Source organism: Maniola hyperantus, chromosome 16 (assembly GCF_902806685.2).
Source record: "Maniola hyperantus chromosome 16, iAphHyp1.2, whole genome shotgun sequence".
In the NCBI taxonomy this organism is placed as follows: Eukaryota; Metazoa; Arthropoda; class Insecta; order Lepidoptera; family Nymphalidae; genus Maniola; species Maniola hyperantus.
Window position 1 is genome coordinate 5,460,628 of NC_048551.1, and position 26,840 is coordinate 5,487,467.

General features: G+C 37.4%; 2 protein-coding genes across 4 annotated transcripts in view; one reads left to right on the plus strand and one right to left on the minus strand.

Annotated features, from left to right (window-relative positions):
* The window catches only part of LOC117989342 (inositol-tetrakisphosphate 1-kinase-like), a 218,837-nt gene that overhangs the window by 174,796 nt on the left and 17,201 nt on the right, over window positions 1-26,840 (plus strand). The window lies entirely within an intron of this gene.
* LOC117989340 (CLK4-associating serine/arginine rich protein-like) lies at window positions 16-25,776 on the minus strand. Of its 3 annotated transcripts, XM_034976688.2 has the most exons (16): window positions 25,549-25,776; window positions 25,307-25,404; window positions 24,485-24,663; window positions 23,611-23,772; window positions 23,387-23,499; window positions 21,839-22,011; window positions 21,084-21,253; window positions 19,614-19,710; window positions 19,031-19,315; window positions 17,586-17,639; window positions 16,538-16,666; window positions 15,474-15,540; window positions 13,519-13,591; window positions 12,283-12,388; window positions 11,549-11,629; window positions 16-783 (listed from the first exon to the last, which is right to left on the minus strand). In XM_034976688.2, the coding sequence occupies exons 1-16, from the start codon at window positions 25,645-25,647 to the stop codon at window positions 93-95; spliced, it is 2,577 nt and encodes an 858-aa protein (XP_034832579.1). In that variant the 5' UTR covers window positions 25,648-25,776; the 3' UTR covers window positions 16-92. The 3 variants fall into 3 exon arrangements, 2 of the variants coding, with proteins under 2 accessions (XP_034832579.1, XP_069359897.1); XM_069503796.1 differs by lacking the exon at window positions 17,586-17,639; XR_011237679.1 differs by lacking the exon at window positions 16-783 and having other exon boundaries at window positions 15,470-15,540.

Below are 26,840 nucleotides of genomic sequence, written 5' to 3' on the forward strand. Positions count from 1 at the left end.
CTTTGTATTATTTATGCATATAATATGTTTATTCATTAATTTATACTTACTATGATACATAACCATACTAAATTGGCGTTTATCTACTTAGCTTAATAATCTACAAGCTTAACTTTGTTTGTATAATTATTCGGATCTCGGTCTTGGTGGTGTCGATACCGGTTCGAAGGACCATCGCCGTAATTTTGTCCAAAATCGCGATATCGGCCTGACGGGCCCTCGCCATAGTTTTGTTCAGTATCACGGTAGCGTCCAGATGGGCCGTCCCCATATTCTCTTTGTTCACGGTATCGGCTAGAAGAGGCGTCACCGTAACTATGTTCAGGATCTCGATATCTACTCGTGGAGGTATCGCCATAATTTTGTTCAGCACTCCTAACATTCTGGTTCCTATAGCCGCCTCTTGGGATGAACTGGCGTCTCACGGGCCCTTGGTACCTCTCCTGATCGAATCTACTCGCACCTTCATACCCGTCGTGTTTGAAGCAGTTATCGAAGTGCCTACCTGGTTCTCGATTTGGGTATTTGTCATATCTATTCTGATAGCTTTGCTCTCTATTATCGCTTCTTGTTTCTCTGGTATACCCCTCTGAGCTCTCTGGGTTTCGATTTCTGCTTAAATATGAGCTTTCGTCCATTTCAGGAGGTTTGGGTTTATATACCGGCGGTGGTGGTGGCGACGGGTCTTTGTCGGCTTCCCAAACGGGTATACGTTTTTCTTGTGGGGGGTTGCTCTTTGAACGGCTTCGAGCATCCCGCTTCTTTTCCGACAATGGGGATTGTCTATAGACAAAAACAAAAATATGTAAAAATTGGAGAAGAATCAAAGATCTGTGTATAGTGTGTAAAGTTAACAACATTATTCATTTTATTACTAGCTGATGCCCGTGTTATATTACGATAAAATTGGATACATAATTATTATGCTAGAATTGACCCAATCATAAACTTGGAGTCTACAATAAATATTTGTAGTAATAATTTAAACAGAATCGTTATCCCGCGACAGGATATCAACGTCAATGTTACCCAACCCGAAAGGTTATGATTTAGTAGTATCTTATATTCTTTATTGTTGTCCAATTTAATATCTAGGAATGTGACAATACGAAAAATAATATTATGTAAATTATCGATACATATGACTAATTATTTATTGTAAAGTAAATACTGACAACATACTAGGATTGACAGGATATGGCTGGATTTAAAATACAGTTGTCTATAGAAATTATGTGAAATAATATGTAAATCATCAATAGAGTATGGCATTAATTGATGTAGTAAAACAATAATAAGTAAACCGTCAATACATGTTGCAAATAATATTATTTAAGTAAATTAATAATAATGTCAACAATCTCAATGTTGGTACAATGGTACCTACCATTGTACCAACATAAATAATTATTAAAGATGTCATGTGACGGTGGCCTGTGGTTGGTTTACAATGGAGAGAGGATAAAAACGGGACACACATCGATAAAGGGGCAGTCTCGTATTATAACTCCTCGTGTTAACTACAGCCTTAGTCTAGTGAAGTGATGTGACTTCAGAGTAAACAAAGGCGACAGAGTTACTAAAGTTAAGTATTCTTATATTTTATTGTAATCACTTGCCTTATAAAGGTTTAGTTATTATAACCATGTACCAAATATGTTTAGATATTATGTTATGTATTATGGAATGTTGTAATGCTTTTAAAAGATGTGTGTTGTGGAGTTTCTTTGCCCATTTCTTCTCCACAACGAAACACCTTTGGAAACGGGTGGTAGATTCATTTAAATATGAAATAGACCTATGCTGAGAAATACAACAAAATACAGATAGGTCTATAAAGATTAAAGTATTAAAGATCTTTCAATAAATGATTAATTATTATTCGACTTGGTTGGTTTTACTTCTGTATTTATAACCTACCCTCTTGTGCTATTTATTTTATACATTGAGATAAAAGTAAACACTAGGTTGTTAGCTTCTAATTATTATAGAAGCCTGTTTAGATGATTAGGGTTCTTACTTTGAAATAATACAGCAGATGCTTTGCTTGATTTTTTAATTACTTAGTATTTGGCCTTACCTGACAAATAATTGATAAATGATAACTTTCATTAGTAATCATTGGATTTAATTTATCATCACAGATAATACAGCAGATGCTTTGCTTGATTTTAATAACTTAATATTGGCCTTACCTGACAAAATTTACAACTACCTACATTTCAATTAATAATTGATAGATGATAACTTTGGTTAGTCATCATTAGATGTTATTAGCCATCACTATTAAAGCCCACTGTCTTAACTTCTCTCTCTTCTTTATACAAAAATCTCACATCAGAAGTGGGATACGATACTCTTCTTGTCGAAATACTAATACTTTTCAAATGCTTTCAGCAATCGTGGATACGGCTTCTCCTCGAAGCGACAGGCTGCCGCCTGTCGTCGGTGACACTTGGTGTTGGTGCCCGATGATCCCAAAGCGAGGGGCAACTCTGTTGTCAGCGGCACTTGGTGCTGGTGTGGCACCGCCGGTTGAAACGTCGCGTCGTTTGATCAAGCTAAGTACAATTTTGTGCGTTGTGTGTGAAGAAAAGTGTAAATTTAAAACCACGATTTTGTGGTATTGTTTCTATGAAAAAGTTTTTGTGAGGGTAATCATAAAAGATTTTAATTAGTTAGATAAACCACGTGTTGTGGTATAATTTATTTGGATAAGAATAAGTCTAGTTAGAGGTCAGATTGGCCGAACGGTTTTTGATAAAGTATATGTAAATGTGAAATCATTTAGAAAGTTATGATATACCGAAACAATAATAATAATCAAATCAGTAGGTTTGCTTTTAAGAAATCGCACCGTACTTACAGCTCAAAACTTGAAGAAATTAACTTATTCTGATTAATTCAACTTAAACATAAACTATATTTATTTATTTTGCTTCTTAAAATAATTCAACTATTTGTCTTTTCTTAAAACAACACAAGAGATTATCCATCCGTTCTTAAAACAACGCAAAGCAGATTGCCTACTCAAGTAATTTTTTCTACTCAGTGAAATTATTATAACATTTAACATTTTTTTTTAATAAATAAGGATTAAGATTACCAAACTGTTTCCACATACAAATTAATAATAATAATAATACAACTACAAATTCTTTGAGATTTCTTACATTAATTTTATTCTTAACTCTATAATATTATTATAACTTCGCTTAAGAATAATTCCCCTTAAATATAGTTTGTTTTATTTAATCTTCTTTTGTCGAAATATCTCATTTCAAAAGTATTTTCTTTTTAATAAAATATTCTTATTGTTCCCACATATCAGCAATAAACTTTGAGGTTAGGTTGAACCTGATTTTATTTTATCTTATTATTTTGACAAACCAATCAAGTAAATAGGAACCTATTTTTTTTTTCAATTGGTCATCCAACAAAAAATAATAATACGTCCCACATTTTATTTTAGGAAATACCTACGTTACAACGTGTTATTAATTTATTCCTGTTTTGAGTTTGTTTGATATACATACAAATCAAATAAAGAACATATTTATTCAAGCGGTAATAAAAAAAAAACTGGAGATCATAGGAGTAAACCAAAACCTGTTTGTACATTTGGCGTTCCTCAGGGATCAAATACTGTTGTACGCTGATGATACATGTTTATTTTACTATGGCAACTCAATACACACAATCATCACAGATGCACAAAATGACTTAATACTACTCAATAAATGGTTTCAATAATATAACCTACTTACAATAATACCTCAAAAAAAAAAAAAAAAAAACCATATGCTACATTACATAGTTACATATAAATATAACTACAATATATTTTCATACTAAATTCACATACATGACTATAAAAATAAAAATAAAATACAAACATATAAACATTTTTAAATATACGTGTCGCACTGGTGATGCAGTGCTGTCGTGACTCAGAGAATGACTTTTTCAGAATCGACGAAAAACTGATTATTCACTTCCTGTTATAGATTATAAAAAAGTGAATACTTTATAAGGTTTATAAATAATATTAACGCAATTATCATTTACTAATTATTTCAAAGTTACAGGTAGTAACTGTAATTCGCAATTTTTGAGTTAAGACTGTATTGCTAAAAAAAAAAAAAAAAGTTTTCAGAAAGAGTAATTATTTTTAGTTGTATAGTTATTGCTGAAAATTTTTGAGTTACTATAAATAATGGTTGACTTTTTCCTTATGGTTTTGAGTATAATTTTGTAGTTACAACAATTATTTAATTTAGTTTTAAGTTTTATAGCTCCCTCCAAAAAAAATAATTTTCACATTCAGGTTTGGACATTGATGAATAAAACCAGATAATCAAGAAAATTCAATCAGATAATCAGTTTTTATTTATAAAAAGTAATAATTTAATTTCAACAATTTCTGCCTTTTTCAACAAAAAAAAAACCTTCCAAAACAATAAACAAAATTTGTCTTGAATACAAAAAAAAAAAAAACAGAGCCAATCAAAATATTTTTTTTTAACTTAAATAATCAGCTATTGTTGTAACTGCACAGTAATTGTACGTAGTCACTAAATTGGAGCTAGGCAAAATTAAATAATAGTATTTCTATAATAATAGTATGCTTAAACTAGTTTTACATCAGTCTGTTTCTAATAATTAGCATCAAAATGACAGCAATATTTTTTATTTAAGTACTTAAAATCAACCAGTCAAACTTCGCAAGTAAGATTCATAATAGGTCCTGGGAATCATATTTTGTCGAGCAGTTCTTTCGTCTTTTAATATTTTTGTTTAATTGTTTATGCTGATGTCAAAGCAACAGAAAAATAACGTTTGGTTTCCAGCTTCACATTAAAATTACTACCCCACTGGTCACAATTTAATTCACATTAAAATTACTTACTAAACCAATAAGGGTGTCTTAAGTGAAAATACTATTTTAAATTTCATTTCTGTGAATCGATAATAGTGTAATAACTAGAAATACACCTACACACTAGAAATATCTATTTAGGTTTAAATCAGCTATATTGTATTAACTCGAATTCATAGTTGAACTTTTACATACCTGATTCAACAATATCGTTCCAATTTGAATTAATGCGGTCTAAACAGTAAACTGTCACGTCCTTCTTCGTCGAATTTAGATGTAACTAAAGATGATGAAATATTGGTTAGGGTATCACGACAGTTAGTCAGTCACTCAAATTTGACATGTTTTGGGTTGCGACAGTGTGTCGTCGGTGCGATATATGTATACATTTATATATACTATAAACCCTATACTTACTATAATACATATGTAATACATACACATAGGTACAGATATTATAACTATTATACTACTACCAAGCCGTTTCTAGTAATCCGTGTTTTGCCAATTCTATTTCTACCCACTTTATTTTGTATAAAATCGCAGTGGATGTGTGGATAAGATACCTACTGTTTATTTGTTAAATTTCTCATGTAAGTGAATTTATTTCTTAGTGAGAATAAAGTTCTTTAACCGTAATAGTAGTAACCGTATACATATTAACATTGGGGAACATTGTTTGGTAACAACAAAGAAAACATATTCTATTCTACTCTGATTTCGGTCTGACGTCTGGCTATCTTGGTTTTTATGACAGTAACATTGACATTGAATCATTGAATATCGTTTTGTGAATGGAGCAATCTTATATTTTTTTTTATGTCGGTACTTTTGTTGCCGCTGTTCATTTAAGTTCACTGGCTGCATTTTTCTATTTTTCTATGTACTTCGGGAACGAAGTACTTATCAAGATGGCCGAATGGTAATAAAACATACTAATAATTTATGCTAAATGACAGAACAGAGGAAGAAAAAAAAAATATATGCTCAATGGATACAAAATGTTAAGACTCACAATGTGACAAAATGTTAAGACTCCCGAATGTAGCAACCAACAAAAAAAAAACAAAAAAAAAAAAAAAAAAAAAAAAAAAAAAAAATCCAATGATTATCCCCGAATGGGACAAATGTTATTATTCCCGTATGGAACGGATGTTATTATTCCCAAAGGGGACAATTTTTTTATTCCCGTATGAAACGGATGTTATTATTCCCAAAGGGGACAATTTTTATTATTCAAACATATAAAACAAAGGGAGTTAGGTTAGTTAGGTCTGCCTGGCACTAATCATTGCCCTTTTCATTGGTCGGGTAATGTTAGACGGCTCGACTTGACAGTGCTGGTATTACACCATTGGTGTGATACATCTTATTGGTGATAATTCAGTAATGTCCTGGTACGAGACCCATTTATGGGGGCGGCAGACAGTTAGCTAGGTAGTTAGGCTGCCCGGCACTAATCATTACTAGACCCAAAAAAAAAAAAAAAAAACAAAAAAAAAAAAGGGTTAGTAATGTTAGACGGCTTGTTCGGACGGTACCAGTAAGTAGCGAGGTCTAGGTAATGACCTCTACTGGGCAAGAGTCTAGTACAAGACCCATTTATGGGGCGGCAGCGGTTAGGCCAGTTAGTTAGGCTGCCTGGCACTAATCATTACTAGTACCAATAAAAAAAAAAAAAAAAGAGTTAAAAAATATTGGTTAGTAATGTTAGACGGCTTGTTCGGACGGTGCCAGTAAGTAGCGAGGTCTAGTAATAACCTCTACTGGGCAAGAGTCTAGTACAAGACCCATTTATGGGGCGGCAGCGGTTAGGCCAGTTAGTTAGGCTGCCCGGCACTAATCATTACTAGTACCAATAAAAAAAAAAACAAACAAACGAATAAAAAAAAAAATTGGTTAGTAATGTTAGACGGCTTGTTCGGACGGTGCCAGTAAGTAGCGAGGTGTAGTAATGACCTCTACTGGGCAAGAGTCTAGTACAAGACCCATTTATGGGGGGGCAGCGGTTAGGCCAGTTAGTTAGGGCTGCTGGCACTAATCATTACTAGTACCAATAAAAAAAAAAAAAAAAAAAAAAAAAAATGTTAAAAAATATTGGTTGGTAATGTTAGACGGCTTGTTCGGACGGTGCCAGTAAGTAGCGAGGTCTAGTAATGACCTCTACTGGGCAAGAGTCTAGTACAAGACCCCTTCCTTTAAAAAACTAATAATAATAAAAAAAAAACTATGCATATTATACAAAAAAAATAATTTTTAAACATTAAATTATGGGGCGCAGCCAGTTAGGGACAGTTAAACTAGGTAGCTGTAGCTTATAGATCTTTTTAGCTTATAGATCTTCCTTAGCTTATAGATCTTTTTAGCTTACAGTTATTTTTTTTATTTAGCTCTTAGCTAGATTTTTTCTTTTCTTTCTAATTTCCCTATGTACTTCGGGAACGAAGTACTTGTCAGTATGGCCGTGTTATATTACGATAAAATTGGATACATAATTATTATGCTAGAATTGACCCAATCATAAACTTGGAGTCTACAATAAATATTTGTAGTAATAATTTAAACAGAATCGTTATCCCGCGACAGGATATCAACGTCAATGTTACCCAACCCGAAAGGTTATGATTTAGTAGTATCTTATATTCTTTATTGTTGTCCAATTTAATATCTAGGAATGTGACAATACGAAAAATAATATTATGTAAATTATCGATACATATGACTAATTATTTATTGTAAAGTAAATACTGACAACATACTAGGATTGACAGGATATGGCTGGATTTAAAATACAGTTGTCTATAGAAATTATGTGAAATAATATGTAAATCATCAATAGAGTATGGCATTAATTGATGTAGTAAAACAATAATAAGTAAACCGTCAATACATGTTGCAAATAATATTATTTAAGTAAATTAATAATAATGTCAACAATCTCAATGTTGGTACAATGGTACCTACCATTTTTTTTTTTTTTTTTTTTTTTTTTTTTTTTTTTTTTTTTTTTTTTTTTTTTTTAGTTAGCTCTGTTGTATTTTTATTTAAATTTTTTTTTTTTTTTTTTTACTATTTTTTTTTTAATACAATAAAACTTAAGGCTAGCCTTATCTAATTACTATATAAATCATGACCGCGTGGAATGGTGCCAAGAATACTGGCTGCATTTCCGCGCTGGACAGCCAGGCTGATCCGCTGCGCAAAAAATGAGCCAGCCCTTCTGTCACCAGTTGAGGCTATTAATCGCGGTGAAATGTCTCGTAAAAAATTTTTAGCACTAAGACTCCATGGCCCCAGGGTCTCCACGGCAAACGGCACAAAAATGTAACTCTCTATAAGAGAGGCATACTTGCGCCGCTTGCCGTTTTCAGCTGTTTCTGCTGCGGCTCCCGGTCTTGATGCTGTCTTCCTGATATGACACGGGGCCAATGTGTCAACGCAAGTTGCGTCCCACATTAGCGCCCGTCCCCGTTCCCAGGGAACCAGCGTCAATCCATCAGGTCTCTTGCCATCATCCCGACTAATCCCTGCCGGCTCAATGAGCGCAGGAATATTTATGGTGGCAAGAGCTCTTTTAATTGTATCGTTAAGAGAGCCATGCCTAAACAGCCTACCGGAGCTCCTTTGGCAAGAGAGTCCGTGGATTCCAAATTTATCAACCTCTTTTCCACACGGACATCTGTGCTGATGGCACAGTGGTGTTCCCAATCTGAGACCTAGTGCCACACGAAAACTTTCGTTATCTAAAAGTGTGCCGAGATTTTTTGATGGCAAGGCATGCAGCCAATACCCAGATTCCTTTTCGGATAATGCTAGAAGCCTGGCACGATCTCTGTCACTTGTAAGATTTTGAACCAAATTCGTATGTGTCAGTTGAACCAATGGCAAATCCCAAAGTTTTTGTGTAGTACGTTCCTTCGGGATGTCGACATTGGGACATCTGACCTTCCAACTCTCTAGGGCCTCTGCGGCATAGGTCAATGATGAATTGGATTTGAGAATTTGAGAGCTAAGCTCTTTTATACTATGCACAGAGGACAGAAAAGCCGGAAGAGCTACACTGGAAATTTTCCTCACGCCGATGCCACCGTACTTGACCGGTAAAGTTGCTTGGTTCCAGGAGTGCTCATCAAAAGTTAAATTTAGAATTTGTTCTAGTGTACTTTTAAGGGTGGCATCCATGTTATCGAGTAGTCCATGAAATTTCCAAATTGGGCTCGCGCGGAGAATGTAAATTAATTTAGGTACAAAAAGGCAATATTTTAGGATCGAAAATGCAATGTGAGAATTTAGAGTGCCCAATTTGTCGGTATTAGCCGAAAATGTTCTGACTTTTTGATCCAAGAGTGGTTGTATGGATTCATTATAAAGAGGAGCACCGAGAAGGCAAAGTGAACGTTTATCAAGTATTTTAATATTAGGTGAAATTTCATTGAATAATTCAGAGGCCAATAGAATTCTTTCTTGCGACAGTTTTTCTGTAAAAAACAATTCGCATTTCGAAAAATTAAGTTCTAAACCAATTTTCCCAAACTGTTGCTTAATATGATTAAGATCTTTTAGAACGTCATCCACGTTGCCCCCAATGGTTCCATCATCAAGATACCATATGTTAAATTTAGATGTTAAATTTGAGATATGGTTATGGATCCCTAAGCTGAACAGGGCCGGACCTAAAGGATCCCCCTGCTGAACGCCTACAGAAGACTTAATATCGCTATCTCCAAAGAATAATTTAGAAGCAGAGCTGTAACATTGCCAAACATATGGGTAAATTTCAGGAAGTTGCGTTGAGACTTCTGTCAGCAAAGTTGCCCTGTCCAAAGAATTAAAAGCATTCTTTACATCTACTTTCAGCAGTACCTCAACCTCGCCATTCGTTAAGAAAGTACGAGCCGAATGAACTGCTGCTTCACAACCTCCTTTACTGCCGAATCCAACTTGAATAGGTTGGAATTTATCCTTTAGGGTAGAGACTATGTGACTACACGCTAATTTTGACGCCAAACGGCGAAAAGTACAGCCAACAGCGATGGGACGGATGCCACCATCTTTCTTATTGAAAGCACAAAGCGTACCATTGTACCAACATAAATAATTATTAAAGATGTCATGTGACGGTGGCCTGTGGTTGGTTTACAATGGAGAGAGGATAAAAACGGGACACACATCGATAAAGGGGCAGTCTCGTATTATAACTCCTCGTGTTAACTACAGCCTTAGTCTAGTGAAGTGATGTGACTTCAGAGTAAACAAAGGCGACAGAGTTACTAAAGTTAAGTATTCTTATATTTTATTGTAATCACTTGCCTTATAAAGGTTTAGTTATTATAACCATGTACCAAATATGTTTAGATATTATGTTATGTATTATGGAATGTTGTAATGCTTTTAAAAGATGTGTGTTGTGGAGTTTCTTTGCCCATTTCTTCTCCACAACGAAACACCTTTGGAAACGGGTGGTAGATTCATTTAAATATGAAATAGCCCTATGCTGAGAAATACAACAAAATACAGATAGGTCTATAAAGATTAAAGTATTAAAGATCTTTCAATAAATGATTAATTATTATTCGACTTGGTTGGTTTTACTTCTGTATTTATAACCTACCCTCTTGTGCTATTTATTTTATACATTGAGATAAAAGTAAACACTAGGTTGTTAGCTTCTAATTATTATAGAAGCCTGTTTAGATGATTAGGGTTCTTACTTTGAAATAATACAGCAGATGCTTTGCTTGATTTTTTAATTACTTAGTATTTGGCCTTACCTGACAAATAATTGATAAATGATAACTTTCATTAGTAATCATTGGATTTAATTTATCATCACAGATAATACAGCAGATGCTTTGCTTGATTTTAATAACTTAATATTGGCCTTACCTGACAAAATTTACAACTACCTACATTTCAATTAATAATTGATAGATGATAACTTTGGTTAGTCATCATTAGATGTTATTAGCCATCACTATTAAAGCCCACTGTCTTAACTTCTCTCTCTTCTTTATACAAAAATCTCACACCCGCGACTCCGTCCGCGTAAATTTACGTTTTTCAAAATCCAGGGTATAATTTATCTCCATTCCAAATTTCAGCCAAATCTGTCCAGTAGTTTTTGCGTAACAAACATCCACACTTTCACATAATATTATATTAGGATTAGATTACAGTAATTTTTCGCCCTATCCCAGACGAATTGATGGATTATTTAAAGGCCACCTTAAACAATTGTACCCTCACCACCTGGGTGCCTGGTGCACGCCGACCGCTGTGCCAGATCCTTTTTTCCACGCACATGTAAACTATGGAGTCAACTCCCTTCCCACTATAGTTCGCGACAGGTCGAGATAGCAATCGGGGTATTGGGGGGGGGGGGAGGGGCGGCATGCCCGTACACTCGCACTACCCCCGCGCTAACCCATTGCGGGATAGCGCGGGTTGCCATCTCAACCTGTCGAATAATATAGATTACAACATGGAGTTATTCAAGGGGCGGTCCAACAAATTCCTGAAAGGCCGGCAACGCCTTGGCGATCGCTCTGGTGCTGCAAATGTTCACGGGCGGCGGTAATCGCTTAACATCCGTGACCCACCTGCTAGTATGCTCGCTATTTTTATTTAAAAAAAAGGAAAAGAGGATAGATTCAAGACAAGTGAAATTACCTAGAGGAAGAGCCACTGCGACTTCTGTCGGAATCTTCGTCGCTGGAGTTACGGTAACGCTGATGTCTCATTTCACGTTGCCTGTAACAAACATATTTTTGAGCATTTCATACATTGATCTATTAATTTCGTACAGGTAAGCTAAGTCTCTGTGAAAATGAACCCCGGATGGGTTCGAAACTACACGTCAACTAAACACTGAGTCTAGTCAGAATCATCTTAGTTTATAAGTTTATTTACATAAAACATCATTTATTCATTTTTGAGTCACACTAATATAATAAAATTATCGTTCGATTTGAAAATAATATTTTCTGTAGGATTTTCGCATTTTGGCCAACTCTTGGTACATGCGTGTGTACCTCCGTGCTTGCATGAATTTGCATGTGTTAGGTGCGCTTGTGCTTGCGCGTGAGAGTGTGCATGTGCATGCGTGTGTCCATGTGCGTGTGTATGTCGGACTTGCGGCGTTACAAGTATGTTTTCGGCTTTAAGCAGTTGGAAGTGTAGTAAGGTAGTATTGGGAATCCGTTTTGTTGCATGTGTATAGCACGCAACAGGTCGAGATGGTAATTGGGGAGGGAACGCCCCGCACACCCGCACAGTTCCCGCGCTATGCATCCCCCCATCCGCCCCGATTTCCATATCAACCTGTCGCGGACTATAGGTGTGCGTTTGTGCTTGCTTGCGTGCGTGAGTGTATGTGCGTGTGCGTGGGTGCGTGTATGACGGACTTGCGGCGCAGCTTGAGCGCGAGCTCGCGCATCTCCTCGTCTCGGCGCGCCTGGCGACGCGACTCGCGCTCCAGCCGCTCCGCCTCAGCCCGCTTGTCTGCGCGCACTGCAACAATATACAATCATTACACTACTATAGTCCTCACTTCTCACATTACAATATTAATTGCTAACTGTGCCACCGGCTGCAACAACTAATAACCAAAGTAGCAATAGTAAAAGAAGCTAAAGGCTTATCCATCAACGTCTGTAAAACCAAAGCACTGGTAAATACACAGAAACTTTTAATTAATCACCAACAAGAACAAGAATTGGGTATTTGACTCCCAACTTTTTTATTACTTTATTATAAGTATTGATATTATGAACTAGGATAAAAATAATGACGTAAACTGATTAAATCTATCAAATAGCAAAAAAGTTATAAGCATTTAAATATTTCTGATTAGACAGAGACAGCGATATAGAATTTTGACGTCACACCTTACTAATGCCATAGTAGCTTCGTGCGGTTTCATACAAATTTTCGTTTTGCGAGAATGGGATAGAAGACCCTCCCTCCACTCCAAAATTAAAATGCCTGTAACTTTGTAAATCTTTGTTGGATTTTAATATTTTTTTCAGCCTACTTCATTATTTTTATCCTAGTTTATAATAAAGTAATAATGTTTATCAAATTCAAAAGTAGGAAAATACCCAATTAATAAAAGCCATATTAACCAAAATAAAATCATGTTTTACAAGATAACTGCACCACCAAATAACAGCTCGAGCTGAGACACTGCCTTGTAAAATGCTACGTCTGGTTTATTCTCTTGTATGGTTGCGAAACTTGGATCCTCAAAAATAAAGTAACTAACTATGGAGTTATTTGTAAACAATAGCAGTTTTACGAACGAAGGCACAGCCAACAGTCTTTAACACAGGTTCAAAGTTTAAGGGTTTTTGGCAGGGGGTTGTGACGATACAAAGTGTCTTGCAATACATGACGTGATTTCTTATAACGACTATTTCGAAGAATACTTTACAGTTTGACGTAAGTTTTTTTACACCTTTGCCATGATCCAAACTTCATAGTCGCTGATCGTTCCTCCCTGTGTTGGTGACAATACACAAAGGGACTTTCAGCTTTTATAGTCTGACGAAATAACGAAAGTCTGGCACTCGCGGGCCTTTGTCCATTTATTAATTCTAAAGAGTATGTTCTATACTATTTCATTTTCTAAGAAAACTCACATTGCCTGGATAGCTGTGCCTGCATTTTCCTTTTCAACTTTTCTTTCATTGATAACGTCTCTCGCGTGGGGCCCTGGAAAAACACTCCTGTTAACTTTAGGCAATATAATAACATTTTATGTGTGAGAATTTATTTGAAATTTTATTCGAAGAGTTTAAGAAATTGATATTAAATAATCTGTATATTTACAATTTTACTATGTACATTTTAATATAAGACATATAATATATAAATACTTCTTACTATATTTTTTCTTGGTTCTATAGCGTCGAACTATTTGTTGTGGGACAGATTTGTCAAATTTATTTCACAGTTGGATTATCTAACGATTCGCAAGTCAGCCCTATTGTAATTAAAATGTATCATACTTTTGTACCTGTGATATTATGATATTTTATCATTTTGATTTAAAAAGAAATTTTAAAGCACATCCCATACATTATCATGAAAAAACATGTTTATTCGTTCATTCATACACGCAATGTTCATCCGATTGAGTTGAAACTCCGTATACTTGGTTGTTGGCGATACTTGCCTGGTTTCTGACAAGTACCATCGACGTAAACATGTCGTACAACGCATGCCGGTTATCAGCCCGTATTAATAGTATATATTACAACAATACGTTTAACTTAATGTCAAAGAAAAAAAATTTTGAACCTGGTGGAGTTTCACAAAGTTTGTAGGGGCTCTATTTCTTAAAGAAATCCTCTAGGGTGCATTTCCACTGAAGCGGAGGCGCGCGATTTCGACTATTCAGGTTATTTCTCAATAATCTGATTGCTCAAAACGCTCGGTTTCAGTGGAACGCACCCTTTGAGACAAACAACACACGAGAGTAACTGCGCGGCATGACGCTACACTGCACATCTTTGGTCATTAATATACAAGATAAGTAATTAATTATAATATTATTTAGGTCTTTATTATACAGTTCCTTGTGTTACAATTTCTAGCAGCCGCGTTGAATAAGCTACCTTCGCGCGTTATTTAAGGCCCTTCTCACACAGGGAGACAGCAACGCAACCTAAACTAATTGGCAACGAGCGTCGGCAACCGCGACGCAACTGATGTTCTTACACGGTTCGACTCAAGTTTTATGCTTTGTCTTTATTAAAATGTACAAAAACGATGGATTCATTGTATAAAACACTCATTTTACTATGTGGTTTCAAACATCTTTTCATGCTTAATCCACAATCCTACTGTAGTCGTAAAGATAAGGATGCTTTTTTACCTCCTAGACCAAAATATTGTTTCCTTATCCCGACATTGCGAACATGCCGCAAAAATTATATTGCCATCTAGCAATGTTAGTTATGTAAGATAAGTTGCGTCAGCGTTGCAAACACAATTTCAATAAGTTGCTTTGTGTGCACACCGATCGGTGCGTCGCCGTTAAAAACTGGTTTTTTGCGTCGCCCCGTGTAAGAATGGGCTAAGGGCGTTTGTGCACTCATCCGTATTTGGTTCGCAAAAAAACGATAAAAAAGATTCGTAGTGGCCGTCATACAAAACGCACGTGCAGTACCCGGCAGGAAATATTGCACATCGAACTTTAAAAAGAGATTTCGGCTTTGCAGAGCGTCGTCTCTGTCACTCATACCTATGTGATGTTTCGTCGGTCTTAACGACAGAGACAACGCTCTATGAAACGGTTCGCTTCCTAAAGTTCGATGTGCAATATTTCTTGCCAGGTACTGTACGCGTGTGTACTCATTCGATTTGTTTTTCGTCGGATCTGTCACATCACGAATCGGATGAGTGCACAAACGCCATAAGGCTTAAAAGTTGCAAATTAATTTTGCTACGTGAATTAAATAGTTTTTCATTTTGATAAGATCTTCGGTGTCGGCTGTAAAGACTGTAAAGACTGTAAACTGTAAGTAAACTAGGGGTGAGCTATAATTGGCTATGTAAGCGTACAGTGCAACAACAAACGATTCTTACTGACTTTGGCGCTGCGTCCAGACAATCGTAACTGATTCTGGTATGAGTTTGATTTATTGCCCACTGCTGACCTGCAATGGAGATTATACATTTTTGAGGTGAACTTTTTTTTTTGTTTTGTTTTGTTTGTTTGTTTGCAATCGTTAAATTCTGAAACTTCAAACTACTGAACCAATTTTAATAATTCTTTCTGGACGGATCGGGCTGAAATTTGGCATGCAGATAGCTATTATGACGTAGGCGTCCACTAAGAAAGGATTTTTGAATATTCCTATCTCTCAGGGGGTGAAATAGGGGTTTGAAATTTGTGCAGTCCACGCAGACAAAGTCGCGGGAATAAGCTAGGAATTAATAATTACATTTTACAGTTATTTAAAAAAAAATTGGTGATGATGTTGATAATCCACAGTAATTTATCAATGCGAAAGTGTTTGTCTGCTACCTATGCACTGTCCATTTATTTAGATTTTTCAAAATTCCAACGGGATATGGAATAAAGAGGATGTATATTTCTGCCGCGAGCGATCGCTAGTAACTATCGCATGTATGAAAGATCATCACTTCATGATTTTTTTTGTGTTTGTAATTGTAAAAAAAAAATTGACGGTACGTTTGTATGAAAAACACAATATACTTCTCATTATCTTTAGTAACTTGTACCAGTGCCAGATCTGGGGCGGGACGCTAGTTTTAGATAAAACCTATGCATAAACAGTAAAAATACTCATTGTCATCATCATTAGTCGACCGATAGACGTCCACTGCTGGTCCACAAATGTCTCTTGTAAGGACTTCTACACGCCATAGTCTTGAGTCTCCTGAATCCAGGTCCTAGCTATCTGCTATTCCTTTGATGTCGTCTGTCCACCTAGTGGGCGGTCTTCCAATGTTACATTTTTCGGTGCGAGGTCGCCATTCAAGCACCTTGGGACAGCAACATTTATAGATTTTTTGCTACATTTTCCGGTGCGAGGTCGCCATCCAACTAACTATGTGCACTATGTGAACTATGTGCCCTGACCATAGCTTCACAACCCGTAATCAGATAATACACTAGTTTTTACTTACTTATTTTTTTCGTCGTCAGGAGAATCGCTGGACTCGGAGTCTAGGGACAATTCGCTGGAAGACTTGTCCTCCTTGCGTCGGCCGTAATATCGCGGCACCGCTTTCTTCTGAGACGTACTCTTGCCATTGCTGTTACGAAACCGACATTTTACTTACAAAACAATTCTTTTATTTCATATATAGATACACTTACGCTTACTTACTTTGCTGAAGTAACCTGTTTATATGTATACTATACTCTATATCTACAAGTTAGTAAAGGGCTCTCTCTCTCTCTCTTGCGTGATTCCATAGAAAAGACAAAGACAAAAATTCAGTGGGCGTTAACCATTTTGATACGCCAACCAATCACATACGAAACTGTTTTCGAATTGAATTTCGAATGTTTTTGAAAACATTTTCAAATTGCATTCTGAATGTTTTTTGTCTTTGTCATGTCTATGGGATTACGTAAAAGAGAGAGCCCTATACTAACTTCGCTCCGTGGATAGAGTATAGTGACCGCCATCTGTCAATTCCGTTCTGTTAGACGGTTAGTTTAATTGATCAAATCATCCGGAAAAAAGTCTGGCTTATGCGACTGCTTGGTATAAAAGATCGGAAGCGTAATAGTCATTCCGTTCTCTTAGACTGTTAGTGCTATTCTTGAACAATCCGGAATAAAATATATATCGGGTGCAACAGTCTGGAATCAATTTAAAAAATAGGATGTTTATGTCCGCAACTTCGTCCATGTGGGTTTATTTTTTTTTTAAATCCTGTGGGAACTATTTAATTTTCCGGGACAAAATCGGTTGTGAAAAGCTAGCAGAAAGACAGACCGACATTTTCACATTGTTATAATATTAGTACGGAGGTATGGATTCTTTCTTATGAGCTGCTGAATGCAAAGCCTATATTTGTCATTAAGTTTATCAATTGTAAATAAGCCTCTGAAGATTTTTTTTTTTGTATAAGCCCTGTAAAATTCTCGATTTTTTTTGTGTAAAATAATCGCCACATGTATCCGTTTATGGGCTCAGCAAAAGAAAAACTAATACAAGCTTACCTTTCATATGAAAATGACCTGGATCTATTATGGTTCGCATAGCCACTAGCATGACTGTGGACAGGAAATTATATTGTCAATTATTTATCTTAATACATATATAACACAGTTATAAGCTCTGATAGCTTAGTCCGCGTGGACTACACAAATTGTTTTTTTTTTTAAAGAATATTAGCCATGTTAAATGACTAATATTCCCCTCTCTCCTCCAACTAAGCGTAAAGCTTGTGCTAGGAGTAGGTACGACAATAGTGCAACGGGCGGGGTTTGAACCGTCGACCGTTCGGTTTTCAGTCCACTCCTTTACCTGTTGAGCTATAGAGGCTCAATTTGAAACCCATATTTCACCCCCTTAGGGGTTGAATTTTCAAAAATCCTTTCTTAGCGGATGCCTGCATCATAATAGCTATCTGCATGCCAAATTTCAGCCCGATACGTCCAGTAGTTTGAGCTGTGCGTTGATAAATCAGTCAGTCAATCAGTCAGTCACCTTTCCTATATTTAGAAGATTACAATTTCAAATCACCTCAATAAGTCAAGGTTACCATAATATTGCATTATAGTCTTACATAAGCCAAGTGCAAATATAAATATCAATTGGATTACAGAGCTCCCTACACTGGCTTAGAAAACAGCTGATAACTCGCAAACGGTTGAACAGATTTTCATCAAACATAGCTAAGGACCAACTCGAATAAACAGGCTTTTGAATCAAAGAAACCGCATTCAAATTGACCTATCCGTTTGCGCGCTAATATCACACGAGTAGACATATAGACCAGAGGGGAAGCTTCATACTAGCGGCTGGCTGTAGGTTCACTCACTCATAGCGCAGCTCACGCACACCACGACGTGTCACGGACGCTCCGTTAGAGCCAGTTAGCGGCAAACGGAGCGCCCGTGCCACGTCGTGGTGTGCGTGAGCTAGTGTGAAGTTTCCCCTCTGGTCTATAATATCTACTCGTGTGCTAATATACCACAGACAGACAACATATATACACGATAAAGTTATAACACCCCTCTGTTTGCATCAGGCGTTAATCATTATATAAATTGCTTTTAATTGTATCCAATATTACTTAAAAAACGTCACTATTCACATATAATTCACTCCTTGCCTCCTCTAACCACCTATGAAAGTCCCATCAAAATCGGTTCAGCCGTTACAAACTGATGATAGGATTTAGGGGACATATTTCAAAATCAGTAATTACAGACACTTTTATTTATAGCACTATGACCTAAACCTGTACTTAGTTAACACTTATCAGTGACTTAATTCCATTTTGACACCGCGCAAATATAAACTTGTTATAAGTCACGTTACGCGGCTGACACCACCTATAAAATTAGCTAACATCACCGCGTGCAATAGTGAACTAATAAGTCACATGTATCGTAATTCGTAATATTAGTGTTTAGGTAAATGAATAGATGTTACTGACTTGGAAAGACTCCTAGATCGTCTCCTGTAATTCCGCGAGCGCGACCTTGACCTTGACCTCGATCGCGACCTCGTCCTTCGATACGGGACGCAGGATTTGGAGCGCGAACTTGACGATCTTGACGACCTCGAACGGGAAGATGAGCGTGACTTCGACCTTGACCTCGACCGTGACCTCGAGCGAGATCGAGATCGAGATTGTGAACGGGAACGAGATCGAGATCTCGATGTTGAGTTTGGCCCGCGCGGACCGATTGCAGGACGCGTCAGGTCGATCGATTTTGACCTAAAAATATTACAAAATTCATGTCATGGTGACACGGATATGGACAATGGACATATTATACAAGTACACTGGTAAAGACATTTTGGCATTTAATATAGCCTGACCAGAAATATAAAAATTTGCTCTGGGGGTGCCACTAGTATACGCAGTCTATGGTCATTAAGTATAATATTATGGTCTTGTATAAATTAGTTCCACGGGTTATCCGAAATATGGCGAGGTTGTTTATTCTTCTGGTCAGGCTTTACATATGTTATAGTAATACAACGAAGTTTATAAGTCTCGTCATAGAACATACCGAGGTCTAGGTTTTCGAACTGCTTCAGAATACAGCATATCAGGCTTTTTTAAATTTTGCTTCAATTTATCAGCATACAGCGGCTTTGGTGGTGGAGCTGAAAATAAGTTTTTTTACTGAGTTTTAGTGTGCATGAACTATGATATAAATAGCCATACTAATATTGTAAATATGTGTTTCACAACTTTTGATCAAATTTTGATCATGTACAGAGATAACTTGCGTCTCAGATGAACATAGTCTACTTTTTGTACCAAATAAAGAATTCCCATGAGATTTTTAAAAACTCAAATCTAGTAATGCTATAATTGGTATTATTTTGTATGAGAAATCCATACTAATTATTATAAATACGAAAGTGTGTCTGTCTGTCTGCCTGCTAGCTTGTCCCAGCCCGACAGTTTAACCGATTTGGGGACGGACATAGGCAACTTTTTATCCCGAAAAAGCCCCACAGAGTTCCCACAGGATTTTAAAAAACCTAAATCCACGCGGACCAAGTCGCGGGCATTATCTAGTACATAATAAGGGAGATTCAAATTATTGCAATAGCGACAATAAGAGTAACAGATAAACAAGATGCCATAGTTTTTCTACTAAGCAACATATTGAGTGAGGAAATGTTTTTCTTCATAATAAGAGACTAGCGTATTGCTCGCGACTTCGTCCGCGTGGACTACACAAATTTCAAAGCCCTATTTCACCCCCTTAGGGGTTGAATTTTCAAAAATGCTTTCTTAGTGGATTCCAACGTCATAATAGCTATCTGCATGCCAAATTTCAGCCCGATCCGTCCAATAGTTTGAGCTGTGCGTTGATAGATCAGTCAGTTAATCAGTCAGTCAGTCACCTTTTCCTTTTATATATCCTTTTATATATATTTACATATTCAAAAGCTTAAGAGTGCCTGTCCATTGGAGTGGAGTTAGGAAATTATGAACCTATAGCATTAAAAGAAATTCACACCTTAAGTCTGTCCAGCTTCAATGAAGTAGATAATAGTTTAATATGTTTCAAACACGAAATGTATGTAGAGCTGGGTAGCGGATCAAGGAAACTGAAATAAGCGGGGCAGGGGAGGGATGGCCCGAATTTTGCGGTACGAGTTTCGTAAACGGCATTGGCGCCCCCTCACTCACTCTCTGCTCCACCAGTGAACGACTGGCGCGAGCGAGCGATAATAGCTCGGCGAGAGAGCCACTCACTCTCACTTACGAGAGGGTTTATCACTCACGAGGCTTCTCCTCCTCCTCCGGGCGAGCGTGTGGCCGAGCGAGCGACAACGACACCGCGTAGCTCAGCCAGAGAGACTAGTTTATCATTCACGAGGCTTCTCCTCCTCCTCCTGCCCGAAGGAGGTGATGAACTGTATGGCGCTGTGCTCCGGCGACGGGCTGCGCGAGGGCGAGCGCGTGGGCGAGCGACGACACCGCCACGAAGCTCGGCGAGAGAGACTAGTTTATCACTCACGAGGCTTCTCCTCCTCCTCGGGGCCGAAGGAGGTGATGAACTGTATGGCGCTGTGCTCCGGCGACGGGCTGCGCGAGGGCGAGCGCGTGGGCGAGCGACTGGCGCGAGCGAGCGACGACGGCGCCGCGTAGCTTGGTGGGCTCACTACTCGTGTCGCTAGCTTCTTGTCCCTGTCAAAAAATGTTATTCCTTTAAAGTTGAAACAGCGCGCGACTGCAATTACTGCATGTCATCTCAATCTGTGCCTAAATGAAGCAACTCCGTTACTGCCAACGCCAACGAAGTATGTACGATGTATAAGTAGTGCACTCACTGATACTAACAACCACTAATAGTAGTTGTCATTCACTGTACTCATAATCAAGTCATATGGGGAAAGATTTGGGAGTTCAGCACATTAGTCTCCAAAAAAATTGTCTACCAGTGGCACCGATTCCGTTGTCTTTCTCTTAACTTAATTTAGAGTATCTGCATCCTTTTCTTTGAAACAATGCTTGAAACATGAACTTTACATTTAAAGACTCTTTTTAGTGCACGCTACAAATTTAAACAGTAGGCTCGCGACTGTGCGCTAAAATCACGGGGTGTACCATCTAAAAATTAAATTTAAAACTGTCAAACTGTGTCTGTCCTTTTCATATTACATTAGCAAGAAGAGGATGCGAATACTCTAAAATTTGGTTGTGCTCAGAATCAGTACCATTATATAATTAATAGAAGTAGTTACGCCCCGCAGCATTGTGTCTCCAACTTACCGATGCGCGCGTCGCTCGCGCCTGCTCTTCCTGCCGGAGAACATGGCCTTCTCCTTCTCTTCGCGCAGCAGCTGCTTCTGGTGCTCGGCGTCGTCCGCGTCGCCCGTGAGGAACGAGAACAGGTCGCAGCCCGCCATGCCGAACTGAGGCCCCACCGCGTTCAGCTCGTGAGCCTGCGCTCCATATTGTTTAATTTACATGTGCTGACTAGTACGCCAAACATTTAGTGCGCTCTGAAACCGCGGCCGACACATTAGCTAAACTACTCTTAGGCTGAGATCTATAGAGCGCACTTTGACTTTGCTCAGACTTAAGACACTGTTAAAACGGGACAGCGTTATACCACTGGCATAAATCTGTCTCGTTTTAACTGAAACTTAGGTCTAAGCAAAGTCAAAGTGCGCTCCATAGGTTTCAACCTTAGTCCTTGACACATTAGCCAAACTACTCTTAGCCCTTATCCGAATAGACGTTATCCAAACATTCAAAAGCGTTAGAATGAAACAAATTCATGCTAATATTAATGCGAATCTGTGTCTGTCAGCTAGCTTTTCACGGCCCATCCGTTTAATCTATATTGACGAAATTTAGTACAGAGATAGCAGCATCCCAGGGATGGTTTTTTTTGTGCTGGAAAAATAAAAAGTTCCCACAGGATATTTAAAACCTCCATACATGTGGACCCGAGTTGCGGGCATCATCTATTTGGCACACAGATAGCTTGCATCCTGTTATAGGCTATTTTTTATCCTAGAAAATCAAAGAGTTCCCGCGGTAGACAAAGCCGCGGGTATCATCTAATAGGCTTATTAATTTGTCAACTGTTCATACGTCAGGGCTTTGCTAAAATCCACTACATAATATCATGAGAAGATATCTATCAAAAAAATATACTCGGAATTTTGCCAAATCGATCATCTTATCGATACTGGCACAGTTCACGACAGTAGGTCAAAATATGTTGTGCTTATCTGGGGGCACGGCCGTAGTGCCCCCGCCATGTCGAGCAAACAAAGGAACACCCGTACCATCCTTTTCTCATAGCAGTTCAGGACGTTTTTGACCCCCTATAACTTCTTCTCGATAAAGCTAGAAGCTTGAAATTTCGGCGACCAAGAGGGCATAATATAAACAGATATATTCCCAAATTTCAATCAATTTGAACCAGTAGTTTGAAAACTATTGCAAGTCAAGTTTCATAATTTTGTCACTGACACACATACTCACTCATCATCAAAATACTAAGGTACTTCTAGCATACACACAAGCTTCAAATTTTGAACACAGTTATTGTTTATTTAAAGGTAAACTTTATCAAAAACCATGGGAAAATACTTATTATAGTAACTTATTCAGCTTAACAGCTTGTTTAGCTTATTATAGTAACTTATTCAGCTTAGCAGCTTGTTTAGCTTTTTTAGGAAGACCTTGGTTGTTGATTTTTTAGAATTTAATAAAATTATCAGCCTTAATCCTATGTTCTAGTATATTAAGAAGTCTGACTATTTGACAGCCCCCATATAAAGGGAAAAAAAAAGTAAATCTCACCTGTAAAGCCTCCATTTTGTTGACATCAATACTTAGATCAACATCAATGATGTCCAAGTCTGAATCATCATCGGAATCCTTGACTTCAACCTCTTTCTTTTTGACTTCTGGGCCTGTAATGAATACTGAGTGCCATAAAAAGACTCCAAAACACTCAAACATACACCTTTCATACCCAAAAATCTTAAATCTTCATCAGCGGGTTTAAGAAATGCGGAATCTACCGTTATAGCTGGATGGTTGGGCCCCAGGATCATTATAATTGTATCCTATGGCTGCACCTGTCCCTTTCTTTTCACTTAACTTCTCCTTTTGCATCTCTTTCTCTTCTACAGTGACACCATATTGCTCTTCAATTGCGAGTTGCTGGAGGAACTTATCTTCACCTGAAAGATGTCCATCCATCAATTATTATGTATATAGATAGCCAATTACAGATAAAATGGTGCTCAGAAAATCAATCTGATCAAAATTAAATTGATTTGGACACAGCAAAGATTAGGATTTGGGCACAGCAAAGATTAGGATTTGGGTACAGCAAAGATTTAATAGAAGAATGTCTAATTCCTATAGAATATTCAGAGTTCTGACTCACTCATCAATGCCCAGCCGAAGCCCTTAGACCTAGAAAGCTGAAATTGTGCAGAGGTTCCCTTTATAATGCAGACAAAGAATAAGGCTGGATTTTTCAAAATTCCCATGGGATAGGAAATAAAGAACATTTATAATATATTCGCCAAGGAAAGCTGCGGGCAGCCACTAGTAAAAAGGATAAATTGACTATTTGACACATAAATCTACAACTTTAACCTCTGTTTAGATACTTGAGATTTTGCATGTCAATTTTCTGTATATGTAGAACCATCCACTAAAAAGAATTCGCAAAAAAACCTCTAGCAATGTTGAGTTGGGTTAGCTAGTACAGTGCGACAAGGCTCTCTTGGCGCGAGGCGAAAATCGGAACTAACATTGCCGTCAAGTGTCGACTTTGTTCTTGTTTGAATATTCTAAGCCCTTGTTCTCCAACAGCGCCCCCCCTGTCAACGTCATTCAAGTGCCAAGAGAGCCTTGTCGCACTGTAAAACTTAAAATGCATACTTATTCCAAGAAACCCGTTCTGTGCCAGGATTCTATATCGCTCATAGTTGCACTGTCTCTCCTCTTGAGACAGGTCTTCTGGAGGAATGTCAGGTGTTTTCACATCAGGTATGAAGTCCAAATGTGCCCGCACATCAAATCTGTCTATCATATTGTTACTGTCACCTTGCCAAGGCATCCTGTTAACAATTTGCAAGTTTATTTTATATTATTCAGATACAAGTTAGCCCTTGACTGCAATCTGACCTGTTGGTAAAAGATTAAGGAAGCGAGCAAACCTGGAAGGGGTATGGCGGTTTTTATTAAACCCTTTTGGTTTATTATGGAAATAATTTTGGTGGAACTATGATACAGTGGATCATAATTCACACCTGAACGCTAAATCGTTTGGCGGCACGGCTTTGCTGGTATGGTGGTAACTAGCCACGGCAGAAACCTCCCGCCAGACCAGACCAGAGCAAATTTAGATATAAATATAAATTTAGAATATATTATAATATTCTAAATTTAACCCAGCCAGGAATCGTACCCGGGACCTCTCACTAATAAGACCACAGCGCTCGCCACTGCTCTAGGAAGTTTTTGTGTACGACTGCGTTGTACACAAAAACGGATTACAGCTGGGGGGGGGGGGGGGGGGGTTTGTTTTTAAACTTTAGTCAATGACTTGTTGCAACTTGAGATTGGACTACGCGTTTCGCGCACTCTATAGTTTTGAATTTGTTTTAGAATTTGGAACTGAAGGGTGAACAAATGATGATAATTAGAAGAAAATACTTAGTAAATATTTGAGTTCTACTGAGGGCTCTAATATTGACATACATGATAGCTGGACCTTCCCCAGCGGCCGCGACAGCTGGATCTAAATGGATTTTGCATTGTCTTCCGTGTAGTTGTAAAAACTGTGTTGGTTCTGCTTTCTGAAAATCATCAATATGTCGATTATTAAATTGCATTGAACCTGATATTAAAAGCATTTCGTAAGGTGATAATATTAGAAACATTTTTAAGAATGATCTAATGTAAATGAGTGCACAATACTAAGAGATTTAATTAATACGAACAATTTTTTCATAGAAGTCCTTGCGACGCTCGGCTCTTCGGCGATAATCTACTATCATACCACGAATCAATCGCTCTTGTTTCCTTGCCTCGTGCCACATATTGGTAAGAGGATCTTTTGCATTAAATATACAAATAAAACAATCCACAAACTTCTTTTATCTTTTTACATTAAAGCTTTTCTGCATCGCCATTTTCCAATTTTTTTGACGTGTATAAATAACTATTTTAAGACTTATACTCTTTGGACTGGTTATACGGCTCTGCTCTGGGTAAATAAGACGTTTTTTAAAATTAGTTTTAAGGCTCTGAGTTCTTGCTCTGAGAAAAATAGAAATAAAGAAATAACCACTCCAAACCACTCAGACTCAACGGAACCCAGAAGGGGTGTATCAAAGAATTTGTATGCGGGTGTATACACTACAGACTACAGTGTCAGTGCGACAAGGCTCTCTTGGCACTTGAATGATATTGTCAGGGGGGCACTGTTGGAGAACAAAGGCTTAGAATATTCCAAAGAAATTTTATGTTAAGAATTATTACCTCCTATGTCGATGGAATACCTATTCAAACAAGAACAAAGGGGACACTTGACGGCAATGTTAGTTCCGATTTTCGCCACGCGCCAAGATAGTCTCTCAGATTCGTGTCTCTCAAACAAAGACTTAGAATTCTTTGTTCTCCAACAGTGCCACTCTGTCAATGTTATTCAAGTGCATCGACATAGGAATACGAAGTAGGTACCTAGTACATACTTTGTTTAAGTGCCAACTGCCAAGAGAGCTCACCTTGCAGGGTCATCAATCTTAGAACAAATAGCATGGTACTTCAATTCATTTAGTACCAAAAGGCAATAGCAGACCGCGCTACTGTGACTGGACAAATTCGATATATTATTCTGTGGTCAAGGCATCCCATGTTTAATTTTTCTACCAAATTGGTAGTTTAGTTTACATTAACATATTTGTATTTTAAAGAAAAAAATATTCTCTAACCATTAATTTATATTTACCAATATATTATTTGGTTCTACCTTTGGTATGTATCATTGATTTAATAAATATTCTTGAAAATAAAATTGTCAGACAATTTTTTGCTATTGATATGGTAGAAATTGGGCAAACAACCTGGTCTGTGCTGGCGGTCGTAATGTTTTCTGATTTTGCTATTTTCAATACCTTTTGTAACTATTTAAAGCCCGTTTTTAGTGATTTCACGCTACGTTTAGCAAACCAGTGAACCCAATATTAATCTATGAGTGAACCTAACCCACGCTAAGTAAGCTGTCAGAGAT

Bases quoted from the DNA above. Each gene is read 5' to 3' on its own strand.
- LOC117989340 (XM_034976688.2), bottom strand. From the start codon at position 25,647: ATGTGGCACGAGGCAAGGAAACAAGAGCGATTGATTCGTGGTATGATA. The intron at 25,405-25,548 runs GTTCGTATTAAT...GATGATTTTCAG, and splicing joins AGGACTTCTATGAAAAAATT to AAAGCAGAACCAACACAGTT. The intron at 23,500-23,610 runs GTAGATTCCGCA...TATTCATTACAG, and splicing joins CCAACCATCCAGCTATAACG to GCCCAGAAGTCAAAAAGAAA.